We start from the raw sequence: 24,608 nt of genomic DNA on the forward strand, positions 1-24,608 counted from the left end.
ATTGTGTGTTTTTTAATTCTTGTGAACATTATGGGCCCAATTCATGGAATTTTCTTGCATGGTTCAAAGTGACTTTGCACTGCTGAAAAGTGACTTTGCACTGCTGACAGAAACCCGAATTCATTGAACCGTGCAAAGGGTATTTTTGCAGTGGAAAGTCTGTGCAAAGTCAGTGCATAGTCATTTTTGCAGTTCAAAAAGACTTTTCACAGACTTTGCACTGCAAAAATACAATTTGCACAGTTCAATGAATCAGGGCCTGTGTCGCCAGTGCAAAGTCACTTTTCAGCAGTGCAAAGTCACTTTGAACTGTGCAAAAAATTCCATGACTCGAGCCCCATGACACAATCGATAAGCTATGTGACACACCAGTGAGTCCCTTGTTATGTTATGTTATGTTATGTTGATTTATACCACATACTGCTACCGTCCAGGCGCAGTCTCCAGGCACTCCATTTTGTGGGTGTGTCACTCTGGCTCATTCTCCTATTGTGATTCCCGGTACTGCAATGTTGGCAACAGAAATTGCCCTTTTCTAAAGAATTACTTGAAGCTCCATCCCCCCACCTAACTCACCAAAAGGGCTGGACTGCCCCACCGAGACACTAGGACATCCCCCGGTAGGCCTCTGGACATAGGGACTCTTTGCCGGCGAGGAAGGATACACTAAAGCGTGTGCCTCACATCGCGTGAATCCGCCTGGGTAGCTTAGTGGATTTGGCTGCCTGGCGTCTGCCACCGCCACAGCACACTGGTAGGAAGGTAGGATAGACCGACGCTTGCTTTATTCTACTCAGATATTGTGCATTACAATTAGAACTAAGAATGCTAATAAAATGTCTCCAAGATTGTATCCCTGCATTTATTGGTTCCTGTGCATTCTGCTGTCAAGGGCTAAGCCCAGGAGTGAACGGGTTAAGGTTGTAAAGTGCTTTATTTTCCAGCCACCATGCTATAGTAGCCTGTGTGATAAAGATGTAATGCTGGAGGTTTTTGCAAAAATGTTCTTTCCTGCACGCTGTGGCTAGCCTCGCACATATATTTGCTCTTAGTTGTTGGCTTGGTTTTCCCTTTGCCAGTTTGTACTTGGTTGGACCAACAAATCAGCGGCTGCTGATTTAGTGCTATACCTCCTTGGTGTTTGTGTGAGTCAACCGTTCCAGCAATGTAAGTGCTAACTAATACTTTGAGGCCGGAAGATGTAGTTTTTCCACTTTACAAATACACGTAAGGAAAAAAAAAAAAGAGAAAAAAGTTCAGGGTTGACAATCTCAAGCAACAACCGCATGTGTCTGTAGCCAAAATGCAGCAATGATTCTGTCTCTCATAAGTGTAATCACATAACCAATGTATAAACGTTATCGAACAAAGTGTGGAATTATCATCTTTCTCCTGATAAGACATGGAGCTTTCATGTTCTTTCTGGGAAAACATGGCCTCTGAAAGACTCCAGAATAGTTATCTCAGGAAATACCCAGTGGACAAAATATGCATTTTTTCATAAAACCACAAAGTCACGAAATGGCTTATTTTAACGAAATCATACTTGCATGCGTCTTTCACCGGTGACAACCCTGTAAAACGTCAGAAAAGACGCAATCTTGACCAATGCTGTTTTTTTTTTCAGGTGTCCGGGGGTACTTTTGATATGAACACACTTGTTGAATTCAGCAGTGTGTACAGCAAAAAGAGTATGAAACCTGGACCTGTCCAGCAGTGTTTACAAACCATGGCTAATGCAGTAGATTTGGCACATGAAAAAGAAAGACATGTCTAATGATTAAGCCGTGCTCGTGTGTTTCTGCTCAATGCAAACTGGAAAATAAAAGAACCACCTCATTATGCATAAGCAGTCCAACAGGTTTTCTCTATTATAGGGTAAGTGGGAGCTGGAGGGGAGAGGTCCCTTTGCTGGGATTCTTGAGCACAGGGCGCTTCCAGGAGTGGCGATTGTGCGCAGTTGGCTAGCGGTGCAGCTACTTCTGCTGTCTCTAAAAGTGGAAGCAAGTAACCCTAATACCAATCTTGAGCTATGATTTTCTAGCAACAAAAAGCACAATCCCAATACTTTCCAAACTGGTGTAATCCTAACCCAAGCAAAATAAAAGAGGTGATGGCTGGGAGGTTAACAATTAATTGTATCCTCTGTCATTGCTCTGGGCTCCAGATAATTGTTCTTCGTCCGCTAGGCCATTTCAAAAGGGGAAAGATCATATGCAAATCAGGCTTAGTCCCACCCCAAAAGAAGCAGTGCAGCCCAAACTGCTTGGTGACATCCCTTCTGCATGAGACCACAAGAATTCCCAGACATGTTTTGGCCTTGTTGTGCCTCATCTCTGAGAAGTAGCTTCCGTGTCTAGGCCCAACAGGCATGGGACCCACGCCTGGGCATACCCGTCCCACTTGGGGTGACGAAGAAAAACAAATGAGGTGATGGCTGGAAGGTTTCAAATTAATCTTAACCTCTGGTATTGCTCTCATAATTCAAACCGCCCCGCCTTACAGATTTTGAGAGCATGCCAAATATTTCTAAAGGTTGCTGTGAGGGTGGTGGTATGAGGACAGCTCCCCACTAAAAGCGATGTTCAGAAAAATAAAACATAGGAATTTCTCTGACATAATTTGAAAAATGTTGCCTATAGACCAGTGGCTTTTAGTGACATTACTAAAGAAATAGTGCATGAAAAATATCCCCTAATGTATTCCAGCCACGATACCCCAGTAATAATGGGCCCATCAGGTGTGCCTGGTGGAAACACAACATGCTGGGCAGAAAAATGCTTGCAGAACAGAATAAACACGCATTGGCCATGGCAACAGTTTGGGCTTTTGTGTAGCCATGGCAAAGGCACATGAAAGGGACTAGCATAGTGGTATTAACTGGCTATTGATGGTAGCAGGTGCAATAGGGTGAAAGTACCTCAGAATCTAACAACAATGCCTGGGAAATTCCTAATACTTAGGCAGAAGCTAAAACTGTTGGTTTTGCCAATGCATGTTTTTACAGGACTTCTGGGGAGGACACGCATAGTGATTATAAATTGAGTGGCTGAAGGCAGACCTGGTTAAGACATTTTTATTACACCCGTAGCACCTTAACAGCTCTAATTAAGTCATTACCTCTATGATAAGGCTGCTTTGAAAAACCCTGGCAGGCACTTTGAGTGCAAAATATGATGGTAAGGCTTGATTAAAGCAAGCTCAAAAAGTCCAATGAGGAGGTGTTTCGGGTGGAGAGGGGCAGGAACTGGGTGGGAATGGTTGTAACGATTAGAATAGCCATGCACATTCACTGAGTGGGCAAATAACCAGACAACACCTACAAGATATGCCCTTTCGCCCTATGTGTACTCTAATGAAATATCCATGCCAGGCTCCATTAGGAACACTGCTCACATACTGTCATGAACTCTGAAAAGCAGTGACAGATTCCATTATGCCAAGTAGGCAAACTAAAAACAGATTCGAAATTCCCCAAGAAGCACAGCAAAGCCAGATTTCATTATGCCCATTTAGCACCACACAGCATATTTCATTTAGTTTTGCGTCTCCCCTGCCCCCTGCAGTAGTATCGGATTCAAGTTAGGACATCAGTGCCAGGATCTATCATAACACTGTAAGGCCAGATAATGCTATGCCCAATTAGTGCAACAGTGCCATTATGTGCAGTTAGCACATCAGTCCCAGAGTCCAGTAAGATCAATTGGTAGAGCTGTGCCAGATTACATATTTAGCACAGCAGTGGCAGATACGTATGACCAGTTCCCACTGTAATGCCAGATGCCATTGTTCTAGTTATGAAAGAGAGGTCAGATCCCATTATACCCATTATGCCCAGTTACCTCAGAAAGGCCAAAGTAAACTTGTTTGGTAAAGATTGCCTTATACTTATTTAGCACAGAGGAGCCAGTGCTGGGAGTGTCATGTACCTGAACTCCACGCCCACACCGGGTTTACTGGCTATGAGGCCAATGAGGGGGCCAAGGGAGTACAGGGATGCTGAAGTGCAGTGAACCTGTTTTTCTTACATCATAACTGATCTTCATTCCGTACTGCTTTTGACACCGAGGCTGGGCATGTGCAATAGTCAGAGGTGCGCAGCAAGGTTGGACTGGCCTGCAAGGAACTCCAGAGAATTCCTGTTAGGCGTCTGCAGGACGTGGGGATTTGCAGCGGAAATTGTTACAACGGGAAATCCTATGGATTGAACTTTTGGACTCATTGAGCCCTCGTGGCATGAACACTGAGTTTGACCTAATGTGCTTTGTATCACACCGACATGTCTGGCTCTCCACTCTAAAGAACCTGGTTGTTTATCTGAATGTACTTGTATTTTGCCTAGATGGTGTAGGAGATCCTGCACTAATACTCAACAAGGCAATCTTGCTTATGTCACACATCCCATATTGAGCCTCTCTATCTGTCCTGTGGACCTCAAACGTTTGGGGCATTGAACTTGAGCATGCCATACACCTTTTTGTTTAAGTTTTTTGCACTTACACTCTGATCATAGGCCTATGTAATTGTATTGGATGACGTCCAGCCTAAGAAACTTGGTTGTGTACCTATATAGATATGTTGTTTGTGATCATTTACAATTACTCACTGTGGGAGATTGATCTATGTCACACAGCCGGTATTGTGCTTCTCTATATGTCTGTTTTAACTTTCTTGTACTTGCACCTATGTGCCAGATTAAGTGACCATCCCACCACCCACGTAGACATAACATGATGCCTAGATTGAGATTTAGTTTACACCTTATGCATTGATAAGCCCCTCGATTTTCCACTCTTAGTTGTAGTTATTTCTCGCGTATCTTAGGAGGTCAGCTTTTTCATCCGGACACTATAGGGGTGGATTCTTCGAACCGCGGTTTTGCCCACACGTGTGCCACTTAATGCAGGATCTTAACCACAGTTGTGTATTTTCCGTAATTGGACACCATATGGGCTACCCGCCGACGCATTTGGTTCGTGGGTCTCCTCCACGGGGGTCCGCGTTGGCCTATAGATTCCCCTAAACACTATGTGTTACACACTGGTATCCTTTGCCTTTATGGCAAACGGATTTTTCATCCGTGTCATGGGGGCACCCCGCGGTCCCTCTGGAGCTGCGGTTGTGCCCTCATGCGCGTATGAGATCACCTTACCTTCCCTGAACATCCCAGCAGTGGTTCCCTGTTACTCTCAGGGTGATCCGAATGTCGTCAGGCGCCTGCTAGCTAAGAGTTACACACGGCGCGTGTGCTGCGTTGTCTAGACAACGAAGCACAGCGCCCACACCAAGATGGCCGTCGTCCTGGCGAACCACGCAAATGCGCGGGGTTGTCAGGACGACATATAATGCCACAGTTCAGTCAGACCGCGCACTTTGCTGCGGTCAGACCAACCTGTGGTGATCGCGCACCAAGGTAAGTGGGGCACACGGCTCTATGCGAGCTAGTGTGTGCCTCAGGCCTGAGGGACAGAGACCTGCACAGTTACGTTGTTTAGAATTCACATTATGATGGATCTTGCAATTGAAACCGTAGATGGAATCTTTCTCTCCCCGTCAGTTTCCACATGGAGCTGTCTGTGTACTATCGCATTTAGCAACCCGCCTCTCTCCTTCTTCATTTAAATATCGCTCAAGCGTTCTGCTTGATTATTTCGAGTTGCATAATAATGCAGATTTTCATGATATTGCTGAGAACCTTCCAGTCTGTGGAAGTATCCCATATAGATAGCCAGACTTCCCGGCTAGATTATCTTTTCTATGCACTATTGAGGCTGATTATCATATACAGACCATCTTTGTTTATTTTAGAACTACAATCGACTGCACTCTACCCTAGCCCAGCCCTTTGGGACTTCTACCAGGAGACTGGGTAAGTGGAGCGATGGATTACATCTGTGTTTTAAATCTATTGTATTTTCTGGGGACTGTGGGAATCTTTTGTCCTGAGTCCCCCCCTTTTTTCATTCCTGCATTACCTTTAGGTTTCTCACTGAACCCCCCCCCCCGCCTTTTTTTCATTTCAGCGAGGTTAGTGGATCTTTTTTACCATGCATTATTTGCTAGTGGAGTTGAACATAGTAACTGAGAGTTTCTACTAAAATAGACTACTAAATTAGGTTTCTATCTCCATTACCCTATGGGGTTTGTTACATGAACACTTCTCTGAAAAGGAACAGTGAAGTCCATACCCTGAAGATGGTTATATGAACCAAAACGCTTCGGTTATCTTTTGATATTCAAAAGGGACTTTTGCCTTGAAATTTATATTGATTTGATCGATTGATGCATGAAGTGATAAAACTTGTCGAGATCTGTTAATGATTTCTACAATGCCTGTTGTTGTAAGGCATTCCTTGTGTTTAAAATGTTCTGTGCTTTGTATATAACAAAACATGCTCTATGTGCGAATAGAGGACACTGATTTCCTCACTTCAAATAACTTTTGGACTTGAATGATGTAGAAATTCAAGAGTCAGCTCTACGATCTAAGTTCTCGTTTATCTATACATTTAACATTGATGTGTGACGTTTGATGTTGAATTTCACTTTGAATGTTGTGTCTCTAACAGCCATTTTAGTTAAAAATACGCTTGAGCTCAAATATCCGCCAATTCGGCGAAAATATTTATGAAAAACATTGACTTATAAATAAGGACTATAGTCCTCTCGGAGTGCATTTGGGCTTGCTGGGTAGCAATACACAGCTCTGGTTCTGTTCGACTTTTCTTGTCCCAAGTGGCCTTGTGACGTCAGCCCGCTTGCACCTGAAACAATCTGTACATCACCTCTTAATCCTTGCTGGTATACATCCCCCATAACAACTTTCTTACAATCATTGAATGACCTTTTACACAGAGCAGTGCACCCCTATACCTCACTCTTTGTTACTGCCTATGAGGCCAATGAGGGGGCCAAGGGAGTAAAGCGATGCTGAAGGGCAGTGAACCTGTTTTTCTTACATCATAACTGATCTTCAGTCCGTACTGCCTTTGACACCGAGGCTGGGCATGTGCGACAGTCAGAGGTGGGGAGGTGGGCAGCAAGGTTGGACTGGCCTGCAAGGAACTCTTATGTGTGGTAACCTATTTTATTTCCAAATGTTCCCATAGGAATATGGTTGGGCTTGCTGAAAGTGTGTAATACGGGGCCACTTTGAAAATTATTTTCAGGGCCTCTTTTCTCCCCTGCTCACCGATCCGCAATAGGATCTCTGTTCAAAAAAGGCTCCAGTGAAATGCATGAATAGCATGTCTACCCTCTGCTCAGTGTCACTGAATATCAAGGTTCCCCAGCTGGGAACAAAAGGAACACAGAAACAATACAGAAGCGATTAGAAAAGAGCAAAAAGAGTTCCTGTGAACAATCTCCCCCATGTTCCGCCAACTTGAATCCGAGCCCGCACCGTCATTTCAAAGCCACACATTTTAACAAATACATTCTTATAAGGTTACATTTGTGGCGGAAAATAACTCTTGCTGCCGGCAGCACAAAATAGACACGACCTCCCCTCTGGATTATCGGGAAACCTGTTGCACAAACATTGATACTTTCGGTCCAGAGTCAAGTCTGAGGGTGACTTGAGAAAAATGTACTTTGCGGTTGTTTTTCAATCAATCAATCAATCACGCTTTATTTCTGGATAAAACACCATAAAAGCACAAGAAAATATACAAATCAAAACAGTACGAAGTAAACAAAAAAAGTCCATCAAAGGGGAGACGCAGGCTAAAATATTCAAACAAAAGTGTATGCTCAGTACTGCTATGTCATACTTTTTCTATCAGAGCCAGCTATTAAAAACCTGACAACATTGGGCATATCCTTGACTTTAGACGGCCATTGTCAATGCATACACAATTAAACAAATTAAACAACACAATAATAGCGGTAACACCTCCAAGATAAAATAATTCAGAAACTAACACAATATTTTTTTAAAAGCATCACGATCCTAGTGAGTAGGCCTGTGCAATCTCAAATCTAAGAGTGGCGGCCAGATGATAGGAAGGTGCAGTAGAGGTTATGAATGGATAAAGTGCCTCGTACTCCTCAATTGACTGGGTTTAAACCATATAAACAAGTGATACCAATACGAATTTATCAAGCATAATATATTATAACATCACCCTTTTTCTGATTTGCCAGTACCTTTAGATCCTTTAAAAGCCACATTCTCGGGTCTTCTGCAGGCCACTATAGCATCAGAAGAGCTGTGAACACCAAATGTGTTAAAAGAAAAAGGTCTTAGCCAGTGTCTCCTCAAAGTGATCTACTTTGGGCAGAGCAGCATAAAATGCAGCTCCGTCTTGGCCCCAATGTTGAGGCCAGTGGTACATTCCCATGTCTACATCCACCAAAAAGTGTCCCTGCTAACTCTGGACCAGCTCAATCCGGCTACTGTTAAAGCCAAAAGAGAACTTGAAATCCCAGTACATGCCGGAGAGGGTGGCGGCCTGGACCAGCGCGGTCACCTCCTCCTGTGTTTTCTAGAAAATTGCATGTGTTAAAATGTGTTTGTCCCTTGGAGCGATGCTAAGCAGATTACACCAAAAATGATTGCAACCTAGCTCAATTAAACACTTTTTCACATGTTTACAAGGGAGACCCTCCTGCCCTAGTAAGTCCTCTAGGGCCTCCCTCTACTTGCCCCGGAACGGGGAACTCCAATTTAGGATCCAGTATAACAAGGGACTAGAAGCCACCACCTGTCCAATGTACCCAGAACCATCTCTTCATGCAGCGGGATTGTTGGTGTACCCCTGGGGAGTTTGAGTAAATTTTTTTTAGGAACAAGTTCTCTTTAGTGTATAAAGTTTTTGTATTTAGATGGCCCCAGACCTCAGCTCCATAGAGCGCGGCTTGGCGCACTTGGAGCTTGTAGATATCAATTACAGGCCTGAGTGGGCACCCTCCAAGTGCTCTGAAAGCGTTTGCTACAGCTGACCTATAGCTGCCAAGTGCGAGATTTGCTTTCTCCGCCTGTGAGGACCAATTTCCTGTGTCCGTGAACTTCAGACACAGTCAAAAGAGGAAACCTGGTTAATGATAGTTCCTTTGACCTTTGTTTCTAACTTTACATACTTACTTCTGGGTAGCCTAAAAATCATGGACTTAGTTTTAGAGCGATTTACCGTCAGTCCATGGCCAGCACAGAAGTTCTGAAATAAATCTAGTGGTTTTCGTATTCCCATTGGAGTTAAAGAGATGAGCACCGGTACATCGGTACAGGGAACTCATTCTGGCCCAAGAAGTTGCATCAGTCTGAGCAGATAACAATAACTCAGTATCCCCAATAAAATACAGTGAAAATATTGCTGTGTTTTATTCAAAGATAAGCCTATCATTCAAATAAACAGAAAATTGGAAGATCCATGCTATGATAATTTCTGATAAATTATCCTCAAACAACTGGAAAAGTAACTCGAAGGGACTGTTGAGCTGTGGATTCTGGGCATTCTCCCAAACATAAAATAAATCTCGAGAAGCGATTCCCAGAAGAGCGCTAATCCCATTTCTGAGAAGATTATTGCACTGGAAAACCTATGGAAAATATACATTATATAATGCTTTCCTTTCTTTATATGCTTCCATTTTCTTTTGTTCACCCTCTCTTTTTATCTCATCTCCCTTTTCCTGCTGCCTGGTCTGTCCCTAATGACCATCCTTTTCATTTTTTTTTAATTTTGAGCACTTTTGCTTTTTTAGGAACATGTCTAAATGGTCATTGTTAAGCCTTTCACTGTTTGTACCCTGACTACATGTATTTATTACTCATTCTACTATTGTTAACATGAGAATTTCAATCAAATGTTTATAACTAAAGAGCAATTATCAAATCATTGATGTGCCTAATGAAAGCTTCAAAGATGGCATTTGAATAATTCCCTAATTTTACAAAACATCAGAATGTGGCGACTGGTTTATTGTAGCAACTAGCCAAAAGAGTGTGAATTTCTCTTCCCTCCCCCAGTTTGAGTGAAGGCGACTGAAAGAAGGAATACAATGCAGCAGCGGCTATAACCTGTATTAGTGCATATTTTTAACATTACCTTTAGAGAAGAAACAAAACCATACGAACCACTCAAACCTTCCCACACCCGATCTCATTATCATTCAGTATCAAACATTCTTACTTATATCGAAGATGACAACAGATTCTCCATAGCAGGCCCGCCTCTATGAAACTCCACGCCCACCAACTTAAGTACCAGACAACATCAACCCAAATGTACAAGATCTCTTTATTTGTGGGACTTTCTTGACCACTCATGAGATGTTCACTCAAAGGTATTAAGTGCGCGTTCTGCAAATCCCCCAGACATAGCATTATGCAATGATCAAATGAACGTACCGGCTCACCCCTCCACCAGGTTTCGTTGAATTTTTCACTTCCAGAAAGAGAGAAGGACTTATTCAAATTCACATCATACATACTGTTATCAATGATGCCACTGGATTCTGGGAACATTCCCTGTAAACACAAACAAAGCACAGCAATAGCTGAATTTTAAAATAGCATGGATCCAAAATAGCAGTCTTCTTCAGAAATGCATTCTGTTTTGATCGCATCACATGGTTGGTGGTGCTGTAGAATTTAGCAAGCAAACGTCTGGCTAATTCATTTCTTCAGCTAACTCTTAATTTGTATTTGCAAACCCTCCGTTTCCAAGATGGCATTACACCTGTAAAGGCACAATGAAAGATTTTGAACTGATCAAATGAAGGTTTTTGGGCCATCATTAAGAGTTTGGTGGTATTTTCTCTTGAAATACAGCCAGACTTGAATACAGTTACTGCATGTGGTAAGGAGGTGGCCAAAGGACGTTTCCACATGATTCATAGTCATGGAGACCCATCAGTTCTTCCATTGTTGGGGTTTTAGTGAATGAGAGGTGTCTGCGTGGAAGTGAATGAATGTTGTGTGTGAGTGTGAAGGGAAGGAGGTGTGTTGTGGCCTGGTGGATGAGGTGTGTGGGGGGATGTCGATGTGTGCGGAAGATGATCGGGTGGCTTGCTTCACAACGGCGAGATGAGTTGAAGCACGCCATCACAGATGAAGCGCTGAATGGGCAGAGCAGTCTACGAGTGAGGACGCATGAGCTTGATCCATGATGGAAGGCTCGAGAGAGAGACTCAGCATCATGAATGGAGTAGCGGCAGTGAGAGAGGCCATTTGTGTGGTGGTTGGAAGGGAGACGTTTGGCAGGGCGCTGCGGAGAGAAGGGGCTACGTCACTTTGACTCGGAGAACAGATGCACTACGGTGAAGAATTGAATAAAGCAGTTAATCTGCAACTGTGGTCTCCAACCGTTAAGTGAGCAGAGGCTGGGAGACAGTGCAGGTGCTTACAGGTCGTGGAGGAGTCTGGTGCTCATTGGGTTCAGAAGGTAGCCAGGTGACCAGTCAGCGCAGCAGAGAGGTAGGTCAGCAAGGGAGAAAAAGCAGATGTGAAAAGGAAGGTTTTGAGCTGCGTCTTTAATCTGAGGTGGTCCTGCCCAAGTTTGGGAGAGGCACGGAGGCCATTCCAGAGGGAGGTCCATGCAGAGGAAAGAGTTCTACCTCCCACTCTCTGCCTGGAAAAGCGTATGACCATCAGAGAGTTGGAGGTAGCTGAGTGAAGGGCTCGAGAAGGAAGATGTTTAGGAAGAGACAGGTGGATGTAGTGTGGTCCCCAGCCCCAGAAAGCCTTGTGGGCAATGCAGAGGGTCTTGAACTTGACCCTTGCATCCAACTGGAGCCAGTGGAGAGATTTCAGGGCTGGAGAGATACGATCCCAGGGCTTGAGGCCAAGGACAAGTCCCACAGTCCTGTTCGGGATTAACTGCAGAGGGCAGAGAGTATAGCGGAAGGCAGGTTGAGAAAGAGGCTGTTGCAGTAGTGCAGTCTAGAGAGAACTAGGGCTCTAGAGACAGTGAGCTTCTGGGGGAAGGTGAGAAAAGGAAGAATACCTCTGAGGAGGTGCAGCTGGTAGTTGGACTTTTTAGAGAGGTCTGTGATGTGAGGAGAGAAAGAGAGAGTGGAGTTGAAGGTTTTTTGCCTCACAGGAAGGTGCAGGGAGAGGGCCAAAGGAGGGCCGCCAGAGTGAAAGAGGGAAAACGGGAGCAGGAGTCCCAATGAGGAGGATCTTGGTCTTGCTGGCATTAAGGAGTGAAAACAGAACTCCAGGGATTCCCATTATTGCCACTTTTTTTTTCATAACAACATTTTATTTGGTTTTACATATAGGCAATACATATATCATAACAGCAATCGCAGAACAGCAATCATTAAATATGAATTAGCAAAAGTGACTCATGGGAGGGTCGGAGTGCAGGGAGCAAATGTGTTAGAATGGCCAATACTGACCAGGGTCTGTTCTGTCCTTTTTCGCCAAGTGGATTGTGGGGCGATGGATAGCTATGGTGTGAGGACGTGGTTCAATACAGCGGGCTGCTTTGGAGCCATCTTGTTAACAGATGCCTCCTAGTGAGGGCCGGGAACCTGTCGGCGTAGTCCATGAATGGGTCCCATATGTTTAGAGCTCTATTCAAGGAGCCTGACCGGATCGCAGTGATTCTTTCAGCAACCACTATATCCCAGCAATTCGCCCACCAAAGTGCCACGGAGGGGCACTCTTTATTTTTCCACACCCGGGCCATTGCTATTTTTGGTGCTAAAAGTAGATGCATGCATAGTCTGGGGATTTGGCCTAATACTGGGAATGCTCCGTCGCCTGTGCTGCCAAGAAGGACGATTCCAGGGTCCCATGGGATGGTGAGGCCCGAGATTTCCTTGTTGTGTTTGAGTATCTCTTTCCAATAAATTTCCGCTTTCGGGCATGACCACACCATGTGTAGCAGTGATCCGGTAGTCGGGCACCCACGCCAACAAGTTCCGGGAATGGTTGGGTTGGCCTTTTTGATTTGGGCAGGGGTTATATAGTACCTGTAGCAGAGTTTATAGCCCCCTTCTCTCTTTGTAATGCATTGTGAGCTTTTGTGTAGCCTGGCCCAGATTCTCCCCCATTCCTCGACTTCAATTTCTTTTCCCAGGTCCTTTTCCCATTCGATCATGTATCTTTCCTTTTTCGAGGGGTCTGCCCTGTCTAGGATTCGATACAGGGTCGAGATTCTGCCTTTGCTTGTAGGGGTTGTTAATGATAGTTCCAAGGCTGTTAATTCTCTGGAGCATTTCTCCCTGGTTACTCTGTGGGACATCCAGTGTCGGATTCGGGCGTAGTGGAATCTCTCACCTTCACTCACTCCGAATTTTTCTTTGCATCTTTCAAATGAGATAGGTGCTCCTGCTTCCAGGATGTCACTGGTCTTCTGTAAGCCACCTGCCATCCAGGGTTGGAAGCCATGAGCCGATAGACCTGGGGAGAAATCAGGGTTGTTCCAGATGGGAGTTAGGGGGCCTAGCGAGCCGCGGATGTGCCATTTGCGGGTTGCTTCCTTCCAGCAGCGGGCTGTCGATATTGTTGGCAGCAGCGGGCCGCTGTTTGCTTGTGGTTTTACAGGTGGAAGGTGTGGGAGGGATGATGGTGCCACCGGACACCAAGATTCTTCGAGGTGTGTCCACTTCGGTCTATCTGTTTCTTGGGCCCATGTGAAGGCGTGAGAGAGTTGCGCTGCTAGGGTGTATCTAGCAAGATCCGGTACCCCCAGACCTCCCTGTGGAATTTCCTCTCATCATTATTCGTTTGGCTATAAGAGGTTCCCTCTCCTCCCCCCGTACGAATGCTTGGATTTGCTTTTGCAGGGCTGCAAGGGCTGGACCTGGGATGTTGATTGGGAGTGCTGTGCAATGGTATAACCATCTGGGGATCAGATTCATTTTGATGGCTGTGATTCTGCCAAATCATGATATTTCCTGTGGCTTCCACCTTTTGAGATCCTTTTGAAGATCTTTGATCAGTTGCGGGAAGTTGCTTGGATATAGGTGCAGTGGGTCATTGGGGATGTGAACCCCGAGATAGTCGATTGGGCCTGATGACCATGGGATTGGCATTAGGGGGCTGAGAGTGTCTTTTTCCTGTCTAGAGAGATTCACTGGTAGTGCTACGGATTTGGATAGGTTTACCCTGAACCCTGATAGAGTCCCGAATTCTGAAATTTCATCCCATATAGCACCCAGGGACGATGCCAGGTTTGTTGCCGTTATTAGAACATCGTCAGCATACAGCGCAATTTTATATTCATGGCCTCCCACGGACAACCCACTTATGTTCGTATTTTGCCTGATTCTTGCTGCAAAGGGCTCCATGGAGAGAGCAAAGATTGGGGGGAGAGTGGGCAACCCTGTCTAGTGCCCCTGGATATGTGGATTTTGCTAGACCTTGTGCCGTTGACCCGCATCTGTGTGGTGGGAGAATGATAGTTAGCCATTACGCATGTGGTAAAGTTCGGCCCAAAGCCCATGTGTGTCAGGACTGCCCGGATGTACCCCCAGTCAACCAGGTCAAAGGCTTTATGTGCGTCTAAGGATATGGTGGCCATTCCTACCTTTAATTTGTGGGCACTCTCGATAATGTCGATCGTCCTTCTAATATTGCCATGGGTAGTTCTCCCAGGGATGAATCCCATTTGGTCTTGATCAATTAGGATTGGTAGGGCTGGTGCCAGTCTGTTGGCCAGTACTTTGGCAAAAATCTTCCCGTCGATATTTAGGAGTGAGATAGGCCGGTACGAGGCAGCTAGTTCGGGGTCTTTTCCAGGTTTTTGTAGCAGGATTGTGTTGGATTCAGCCATTGAGTCGGTTGTTGACTTTGAGGTAAGGAAAGAGTTAAATAGGGCCAACATCTGAGGTGCTAGAATTCTGCCGTATTTTTTGTAGAAATTTGCGGATAATCCGTCAGGGCCCGGGGCGGCTGATTTGAGAGATTTGATGGCGTCTATGATTTCTTCAGTAGAGATGGGTAGTTCTAGGGAGTCCAACAGGGTAGTGTCCCGGGAGAGCATGGTGCTTAGATATTCTGCTAGATTATCTAGTGCCGTGGGTTCTCCGGACATGATTAATTTGTGGTGCTTCAATAGTTCTTCGATTTTCTCTGTATCAGAGTAGAGCATTTGTCCATCTTCCCTTCTTAGTTTCAAAATGTTGTTTTGGGTGCAGACTTTTTTTCAGTTTTTGCGCTAGGACCTTGTTTGCTTTGTTCCCTTTGCTGTAGTAGAATTGCTTTGTAAATGCTAATGCTTTCACTGTGCGGTCGGCGCAATGCATCTCCAGCGCTGTTTTCGCTTTCCTCAGGGCTCTCTCCATTTTCCTGGAGTTGTGTGATTTCAGTTCGCTCCCTAATTGCTTTACTTTTTCCTCCAGCTTGGCATCCATGATGTTCGAGACTCTTCTCTGTTCTACCCCGGCACTAATCAGTGTGCCTCTTACGACCGCTTTCAAGGCATCTCAGATAATGTTGATGGAAGAATGCTCCGTCGTGCTTTCTTTGAAATAATTGGAGATAGTTTCTTCAGTTTCCGTTCGGATGCATTCAACTAATAGCAATGAGTCGTTAAGTTTCCAATGCCTTTGAACGGGCTGTTTTTGACCTGAGATAACTATATTCACGGATACTGGAGCGTGGTCCGATATCATGCAGGTGTGGATTTCTGCGTTGTTAAGACATGGGAACAGGACACACGATAGGAGTATGAGATCAATTCTTGAAAAGCCTTTATGCACAAATGAGTAGTGAGTGTAGTCCCTTGCGGTGCCATTGAATAGCCTCCATGCATCGACGGATTCGGTTTCTCTTAGCAATTTAGCTATTGCTAGGGCTTGCACGAAGTCTGTGTTCATAGGGGGCAGAGTTTTATCCAATTGTGGGTTTGGCATGCAGTTGAAAACACCACTTATGATCAGATGGCCTTCACGGAAGGCTAGAATGGTCAGAATTAGCTTTGCGATAAAGTTGGCCTGAGATGTATTGGGGCCGTAAACTGAGACGATGGTTATAGGAAGTTCTTCAAACGGGCCCTTTAGAAGGAGGAAGCGGCTTCCCGGGTCTCTCTTTATGGTGATTTTTGATAGTTGGACTTTGTCGCTTAATAGGATTGCAACTCCTCTCTTCTTCTGTCCGGAGGAGGCAAAGTATGCTCTGTGTTTATATCTATTGAATCTTACTCGGGATTTGTCTTCCTGCAATAGGTGAGTTTCTTGGAGCAGTACGATGTCGCCCGATAACTGACCCAGTCTGTGTTCTACTGATTTATGCTTTCTTGGCAAGTTCAGGCCTTGGACATTCCACGTGAGTATCACTATTTCACTTGTATCGGCCATTGGTATACAATTTAGGGTCCGGTGTGTCGTTGGCCTTGCTCTTGCTCCGGGGCCAAGAGTCTGTTATCGGCGATCACTTGCTGTGTTGGTCTGGTGGAAGCTTAGTTGCTGGTGCGATATGCTGTGAGGATTACTGTGAGGCCAGAACCTGTGGGGTTCGGATTGCTCCTCTCCAGGTTGGCTGCCATGATAGTTAATCTCCCCCGTTACCCCCCCCAACTTGAACTGGTAGTAGAACCATTGTCCTGCTGCCACTGGGGAACTGGTGGCACCAAGGCGCCTAACGATGGCCAACTGGGCCGCTGATCTGAATTCTTTTGGAGTTCATCCTTGCTCCCGCAATGTTGGCGTGAATGAGAGTTGATGTCTCTGGAGGCTTTCTCCCCACGAGATTGAATTACCAGGACTCGGCTAAGTTCTTGCTAGGTTGGTCATCCCAGCAAGGTGTCTTTCTTAGGGGGACCCCGGAGTCTTCGTCTTCTCCCAGCTTTTGACCATTCTCCTGTGGGAGGCTTTTCCCGAGGGGGTCGGGACGGTTCTTCTGATTCCGACTCCCCGTCAGACTTTCTGAGGCCCATGAATTTATCCGCCTCTTTAGGCGTGTGAATTTGCCTCAGGGCTCCTTCCCATTTAAATTTAACTGAGGTCGGGAAACCCCATTGATACGGGATCTTTCTGTCTCGTAGCCATTCCATTAGAGGTCGCATGATTTTCCGCTTTTGGAGCGTGGAGGCGACTAGGTCCTGATAGAGCGAGATTGCGGAGACCTGGAACGTGATCTGGTGCATTTGCCTCGCCTCGCGCATAATGTCTTCTTTCATTTGAAAGAAATGGATTCTAACTACTACATCCGGTGGGAATGTGGATTCCCTTCTTGGGGAGGTTCTGTGCACCCGGTCTAGCTCCAAGGGTACGCTGTCTGGAAGAGTAATTATAAATCTAAGTAGATTTGTGAAATAGCTTTTTAATTCTGCATCTGGGATGGAGGATGGTATTCCTCGTAAGCGGATGTTATTCCTCTGAGAGCAGTTCTCTGCGTCCTCCCGTTTTGCCTCTAGGAGGTTGCATCTTGCCTCTAAGGCCGCGATCCTGTCCCTGTCCTGATCGATTTCAAATCTTTGGTCACAGACCTCCGCTTCAAGCTCGGCCGTTTGGTGTTCTACTTCTCCCACCCGCCTGTCTAGAGAGTTAATTTTCTAAGTGACCTCTTCTGCGCTTTTTTGGATTTCTTTAGTCAAGGCTGACAGTAGGTCTTGCAGGTCGGCTTTAGTGACTGATTGGGATGGGCACTGGGTTGATGCCAGTGCTGCAGACATGAGGGTGTTGGGGGGATCTTCTGGTAGGTCTGCCTTTCTGGATCTCTCCGTAGTAGTGTTCGCTAATAGGGAGACAATGTCCGCTTGCCTAGAGTCCTTGCCACTTCTTGACATCTTGGTGCTGCTGGGTCACTGTGGCGGGTCTTCATGCGTGGGATTATTGCTAGTATACCACAGGGGGAGACTGTGGCGGGCCTCGGCGTGCAGTAAGAAGGATCGCAATGACCTGAAAATGTGCGCTGGACTTATAGGCAGAGGAGAATGGGGGGTGAAGCCGCGGCTAGGCGGGTGGTGCCCCTCGCGTTCAGTGTTGTTCGGGGGGCTGTTATTGATGATTCGGGCAGGCAATCCTCCCCTCTCCTCACCTTAAAGATGTTGGTGCTGTTCTGACGTGTTTCCTGAGAGGTATGAGGACTCTGTGTCGACTTGCAAGTTTGCGGCTTTTCAGGCCCAGTGAGATATGATCCGGGTGATCTGTGCTGGTGTAGGTTCACTGCGTGCCGAGGAATGCTGGGCTGAAGGACTGGGTGCAATCCGCCCGTGGCTTGCGGGGTGAAGCGGGAGAAGCGTTGTGATAGGTACCTCCGGCCGGGCTTGGAGATTTGGTTGGCAGGAGGGCAGTCGCTGCCGGAGTGGTCGCCAGGGGTGAGCGGATGAGATCCCCGGGGTGGGGCGCGATGTTCTTCGCTTGCTGTTCCCCACCTCCCGGAGGAGTAGCAGCTCTGTCCCGGCTGACCGCAGCCAGTACCCCCCGTGCAGGATAGAAGGGAGGCGGTGGGGAAGAAAGCCGGGGCCAGGAGGCACCTCGAGATAGAGTCAAATCAGTCCCAAACAGCTTCTGGTAAAGTTGGCTCAGTTCTATGCAGGCCCACAGTCCTACGTGCGATGGTCTGTCTCGGGGGCTGTGCGGGTTGATTGGGGTTGTCACGGCTTCAGGGCGTGAGAATGCTGGAGTCAGTGCGGGCTGGAGAGCTGTGTGTCCTAGGCGGCTTCGTTTGCTTTAGCACGCCAGCCCCACCCCCACACAGAGGTACTACTCTGTTTGTGCTCCGTGGCCGCCATCTTGGTTACGAGCGGGGACCCGTGTGAAGGAAATTGCTGAAACTTCATAATCCGGCCACGACACGGGATCCCACTCGGTAGACAGCTGCTGGCGGTATTCATGCAACAGTCGTTTTAGTTTCTCTCCATAAGGGGGTCTGGTAGCGGCGTTTGCAGCAGCGGCGCGGTGGGCCTCTCAGGAGCTCCTAAGAAGCCATTCCACTCGTGGTGGCTCCAAGCCACGCCCCCCCTATTGCCACTTTTTTTGCACATTCAGGATGTGGCCCTTGATTGGATAAAAAGCAATTGGGGTGCCCCAAACTTTCAATGAGCTTTTCGTTGTGTTAAGCAAGATTTAGGTTTGGCGTCTAGAGGGAAGTAACAAAAGGCTGTCCTTGTGGATTCCAGGTTAAGAAGGCCACATCCACAAGAACGGCCTTTTGACCCTGGTCCTCTACCGGTCCCTTTTGATGGGGTGTTCCCCATGCACCCATCTGCATGCGTGGCCACACACCCCATTACACAGCCACCATCTGCCTCCTCCTCCCCATTTACCTGTTGTACTCCAGCACATTATTCATTGCTTCTCTGGGATCTACACCCCCTACAGACCCACGTACTGAAGACGGGCTCATAAATGCAGCCTTTATTACATAGGTGTTTAAGAATTAATACCACACCACCATCCTAAAAATATTGACAACAACTTGAGCAGCATGGATGGAGCATATTTTTGAGAAAGAAGAATGGTGTTTGATTCCTTGTCTGTGTGCTAAAACCGTGGATGGAGTATTCATGTATTGATATGATTCTGTGGTTTGGATATGATGTCGGCATATCCATGCAAGAGTATTTGCTTTGATATTGATTTCGAGTTTCCACTAGGTTTATGAACTATGTAGTGAGCCCTGATTCACTGGGGGATTTGGGCTACATTTCCAGTTGAGGCAAGGGTTTGTAAATATGACAATATGGCCTGGGACACACCCTTGCATTTGTTATTTGTGTGCTTACTTTGTAAAGTGGCCAGTGTTTTTAATATTAATCTATGGGGAGTGATTGCTCACCTCGGTGATTAAGCAGCTATTGTTTTTACTGTCTGGAGTTGAGTTAAGATGAGTTGGGAAACTTCCTCCTTGCTGTCCAAAAGAGACACTGCAAATCCCTATTAATGTGGTTCAAGCAGAGGATAGGTGTCAGTCTTCAGCATGATTTGGTCAAAATGTAACAGTAGTTGCCATCACACATTCTAAATTAACTTGTTTCTATTTAACTATGAAATTGAACAGGCTCCCAGAGTGATTAGGAATTTGAATATATTTTGAACATGATTTAAATTATTGACTAACAGGGTTTTTGCTTGATGTACAACCAGGTTAACCGAGGAGCAACAGAATGCCTTACCAGGCCAGGAGCATAGTGCCCCGGCACGAAAAAACATGACTTGATTCATCCTGCGGGAAAACGGTTTGATCAACGTTATTTCACCAGTTTATATGTGTGAGAGACCGTGATTCATAATGGCAATGTTTTTATCCAACAATAAAACAAACGGGAATGAAAACAAATAAATAAAGTTTTGATGTTGCTTGAAATGTATTTTACTCTGTGATGAGTTGACGTGGTGGCGTACTTAGTCCGGTATGAGGTATGCAACCCCTTAAACAATAGAAAGTTAACTTGCTGACTACAATGGCCGGAGGACATGGGGTAAGAGGAAAAAGTGGAGTGTTCATTTGAAGGGCTGAAGAGAGGCGACGGCAGCCTGTAGTAGAGGCACGAAGGAGTAACGTCGCAGACTGGTTAGTGGGAAGGGCTTAGTGAGTGGCACCATGAATCGCCATTGGTGATTAGTTCACTGAACTCCCCATGCTATTATGTGAGGGAGCGAGCTGCTAAGCACTGGGCTGCTCCGGCCGCTACCAAATGTTCTTCCCAGAGCGTAGAAGGAGTGGAATCCTGCAGATTTGTCACCCCCACTGGGGCGCAGTAATTCACCATCAGCGGTGTCCAAAACTCTGCCGGTGACTCTTAAATGCTCACCAATAGCACCTTCCAAAATCATAACACCTGGGTTTTATACAAATGACAACTCGCCACCAGTAGGACCATTGAAAGACCACAATATGCAACCCTCAATCATTAAGCATACCCAAGCGTCCCGCATTTGTGAGTACACATGCAGATTTCGAATGCTTCCCAGAGAACCTTCCTTCTACTTACTGGAGACTACAAGCAAGGAAACCAAGCGATCACAACTAATGCGATCAGGCAGGGACACAGCAAGAAACAGCCTGTTGTCACTTGAAGCAGCAGCAGAACCCGGACCGGGAAGTGGGTGGAGAGATTCCAAGACAGTACCAACGTTGGGTAGTAGCTATAAAGCCACGGAAACATCATGTGAAATAAATGGAATGATTAACCAAATGAGGAGAGGTTCAATTTCACCATTCAGTGACTCATAAGAAGAAACCATACAAACAGCCCGATCCCAAATCAAGAGACAAAACCCGAATGCCCCAACCAATCGCCAGGGTCCAAATAAAGATGGAAAGCCGTTAGCCCCTATAAAAGAGGGTGACAAGCCCAGTCAAAGTGGCAGCAAGAGTAGAGTCCAAAGCAGTCTGGGAATAGGAGGATGCCAGAGCAGGGAGACGGCCACATGGTAAAAGGTGGGAACCTTGCTGTAGAACTTGCTTACTACCCAAACCCTGATGGAAGGGTGTGAAGCCTGTCAGAAGTCTGGGAAGGATCCAAGAAGTGAATAGATTTTGGGGACACCTGCCAAGAAGTGGATGCTGAGAAACCAGGTAGTGTGAGACTTTGCAAAGGTGAAAGCTATGAAGGCAGGTCGGGGTGAGACCGAGGTCACTCAATGCTAAAGACATCAGCTCATGGAGAGACCTGATAAGTCAGGTTGTGGAGAGATGTGAATCTGTAAATGCTGAAACTATGAAGTCTGCAGAGAAAAATATTAGTGAATGCAGAGGTCCAGAGGGTGGCCTGTCTGGTAGGCGACAAAGGCCAGTGGTAAGAGACACATCCAGTGATGTAGTGAAAGACGCTGGCAGTTGGAGCATGAAGTTGAAGAGGAAAAGGTGCAGGCTGAGGAAAAGTCTAAAAAGCCAGGTACCTGGGAGAGGTCAGACAGACAAGAGTGAAAGCAGGAAGGCTAAGGAGAATCCCGACAGTGAGTACACTCTGGAAGACTATTGCCAGAAGAAGATTCTTTCTTTTTGTGTTTTGGACTTTAAAGAAGAGAAATTCTGAACTTTTTGGTTAGCAAAGAATTGGAACATTTATGTTTCAGCATAACGATTAGCGTGGAGGCTAAGGACTTGTTAAGTATATATTGGGAACTTCCAGTTAGCTACATCCTTTGGATATTGTGTCATGTACTACTAATGTCCTGGAGGGAATTTTCCATCTATCCCTCAACGAGCCTAATGTAACTCAAAGGAATCATCCCGGTCAACCTACACCAGTGAAACCTCCTGGTCTACCTACACCAGTGAAACCTCCTGGTCTACCTACACCAGTGAAACCACCATCAGCGACATGCCTCTGCCTCTAATTACAAGCCTGATCACACACCACAAACCTTATATGAATTTTGCGCTGAACTCACCCTAGCTCTATGCCCAAAGGAAGTTCAGGAAAGATCGGTTTTACAGAATCTACAGAGATCCGGATGGTTCATAGTTTACCCAAATCAGTTAGCTGAGGCCTAATTATGACTGCTCAAGAGAATGTGTTGCTCGGCTACCATTTTTATGAGGATGCGTGCACAGCGGGGGTAAAATGATGGAACAATGAAATGCGGAGGTGGAGTAACGAGTTTGCATATTTCACATTAATTCTTACGCAGAAGTAGCTACATTTTTAGTGTGTTACCTGGAAGGAGGAAGAACAAAGCTGTTATATGATATGATATGATATGGCATTTATAATGGGCCTATACACAAGCGTTTCAAGGCGCGACGAGGCAAGGGAGGGGGAACAGAGGGAAGACAGATAACTATCCTACTAGGCCAGGTGTCATTCAGATCGCGCAAGTGCATAGGAAGGGGGAAGGGGAGGGGACAGTGCAGTAAAAGGATAATAGAATAAATAACAATAAGTAAAGTACGGCCAACAGCTGGCAAGTGCAAGGGTAAAGGGTAAGTGCAGGCATCAAGTGTCAAGTGCTGGTAAAGGGACTGTAGGGATACAGAAAAAAACAAAATAATAACAACAATAATAATAATATAAGTATAATGGTCTACTGCCTCGATTCAGACCTTGATTGAAAGACACTACCACCTCCTTCGACCTCAGTCTCTGGCCTATTTAGAGGTGGTTACTCCGCTAACACAACTAGTGAAAGTCACTCCTCCCTGCAGCCTATTCTAAACCTAGAAGAGGAAACCATTGCCCAGTTCAGAAGTGGGTGGAAGGAGCTGATGATGATTGTACAAAAGCTACCAACACCAAGAGAGGGTTTAGGCAATCTGCAGGTGCTGAGAGGGTTTAGGCAATCTGCAGGTGCTGCTACGGCAGTAGTCTTCTTTATTACTGTTCTCCTTGACCTTTTGAGACCAAATATGCATGGCTCTAAAGCAGTGGTCTTCAAACATGTTCTATCCCAAACCCCCCTTGCGGAAAAGGTTTCAAGCCAGCCCCCACTGCCCCGGGGCATTGAGGTCGCTGACAGCATAACATTTTTTGCAGCTACTATGGGTGGGATTTACAGAGTACAACTTAGCAGCAGACTCCCGCGCATCTTTATCACTTTTTTTTAATTGCTTGTCACTGCCTCCTTCTCTGTTAATCCCTTCTGCATCACACTTCTTCCTTATACGGTCTCACCCATCTTTAACTCTCTGCTGGTTTCTCTCTTCTTTCTTTACTGCACCTGTTCTGTCTCCCTTCTGACCCAGGCCCCGGGACGCATGAAAGGCGTTGGAGGTCATGGGAGTTTAGGCACAGGGTGGGGGTGTAGTTGGCGGGAAGGCCATAGGGAGTGGTGGCGGGCTGGCGCCATGGAAACAAAAGGCACCAGGAAGGGAGGAAACGGCACCTGGGAAAGGTGCGAAAGTTAGCGGCAGGGGGCCAGGGAAAGCCCGGCCCCCAGGGGAAAGACAAAGGGGCAATGGGGTATAAGAGGGGGTAGTAAATTTAGCCCAAACACAAACCAGGTAAGGAGCCTACCTCTGCAGGTAAGCTCCTACAGGACCTGGACACAGGGAAGCTTTTTCGAAGGAAGCTTTTTGCACAAACCAGGTAAGGAGCCTACCTCTGCGGGTAAGCTCCTACAGGACCTGGAAATTGCTGCTGATTCGGAAGTTCTGGCTCTTGCGGGCTTACTCTGATCAATCCCGGAATCGGCGTACAGGCTACGGAAGATAAGGAGGCTGCGGCGGGCATATCTTACCTTCATCGAAGAACTGAAGCCTGCGGTCGGCGGAAGAAGAAGGCACAGCTGATGGGTCGAAGAAATGGAGCCGCGGCGCCGGAACGAAGTGGAGGCAGCTGCAGCACGGTACGGGAGGCGTGTCAGGAACGAAAGAGACGGAGCGTGCGGAGGCACCAGGAGTGGAGAGAAGAGCCCAGCACGGTAAGCAGGAACCAAGGGGGGCGGAACCGGAAAGAGCGTGCAACGAGTGAAAAGCATAAACAAAACCCCTTAAAGGGGAAGGCGGCAATTTTCGTACGAATACTGATACGAAGCGAAAAGCATAAAACAAAACCCCTTAAAGGGGAAGGTGGCAATTTTCGGACGAATACTGATACGAAGCGAAAAGCATAAAACAAAACCCTTTAAAGGGGAAGGCGGCAATTTTGGTAAGAATACTGATACAAAGCTCTTAAAGGGACAAGCCACGATTTCAGGAGGCACGAGCAACATTCCAACATAAAAGCCTCCAGTAACACATGGAGCGGCAAAGATATAACGAAAATTGGTGAAGTATCGACAGGACAAGCAACAAGAAGGGAAAAGGAAAATGAACCTGGCAG

General features: G+C 46.3%; 1 protein-coding gene across 2 annotated transcripts in view; it reads right to left on the reverse strand.

Moving 5' to 3' along the window:
• The window catches only part of ENPP3 (ectonucleotide pyrophosphatase/phosphodiesterase 3), a 759,459-nt gene that overhangs the window by 384,698 nt on the left and 350,153 nt on the right, over positions 1 to 24,608 (reverse strand). For both annotated transcript variants that reach the window (XM_069606685.1, XM_069606686.1), the window contains exon 8: positions 10,352 to 10,471. In XM_069606685.1, coding sequence (XP_069462786.1) covers positions 10,352 to 10,471 — 120 coding nt within the window. The remainder of the gene's footprint in view (positions 1 to 10,351; positions 10,472 to 24,608) is intronic.

This window comes from Ambystoma mexicanum, chromosome 4p (genome assembly GCF_040938575.1).
Source record: "Ambystoma mexicanum isolate Mex_15411 chromosome 4p, UKY_AmexF1_1, whole genome shotgun sequence".
NCBI classification, from domain to species: Eukaryota; Metazoa; Chordata; class Amphibia; order Caudata; family Ambystomatidae; genus Ambystoma; species Ambystoma mexicanum.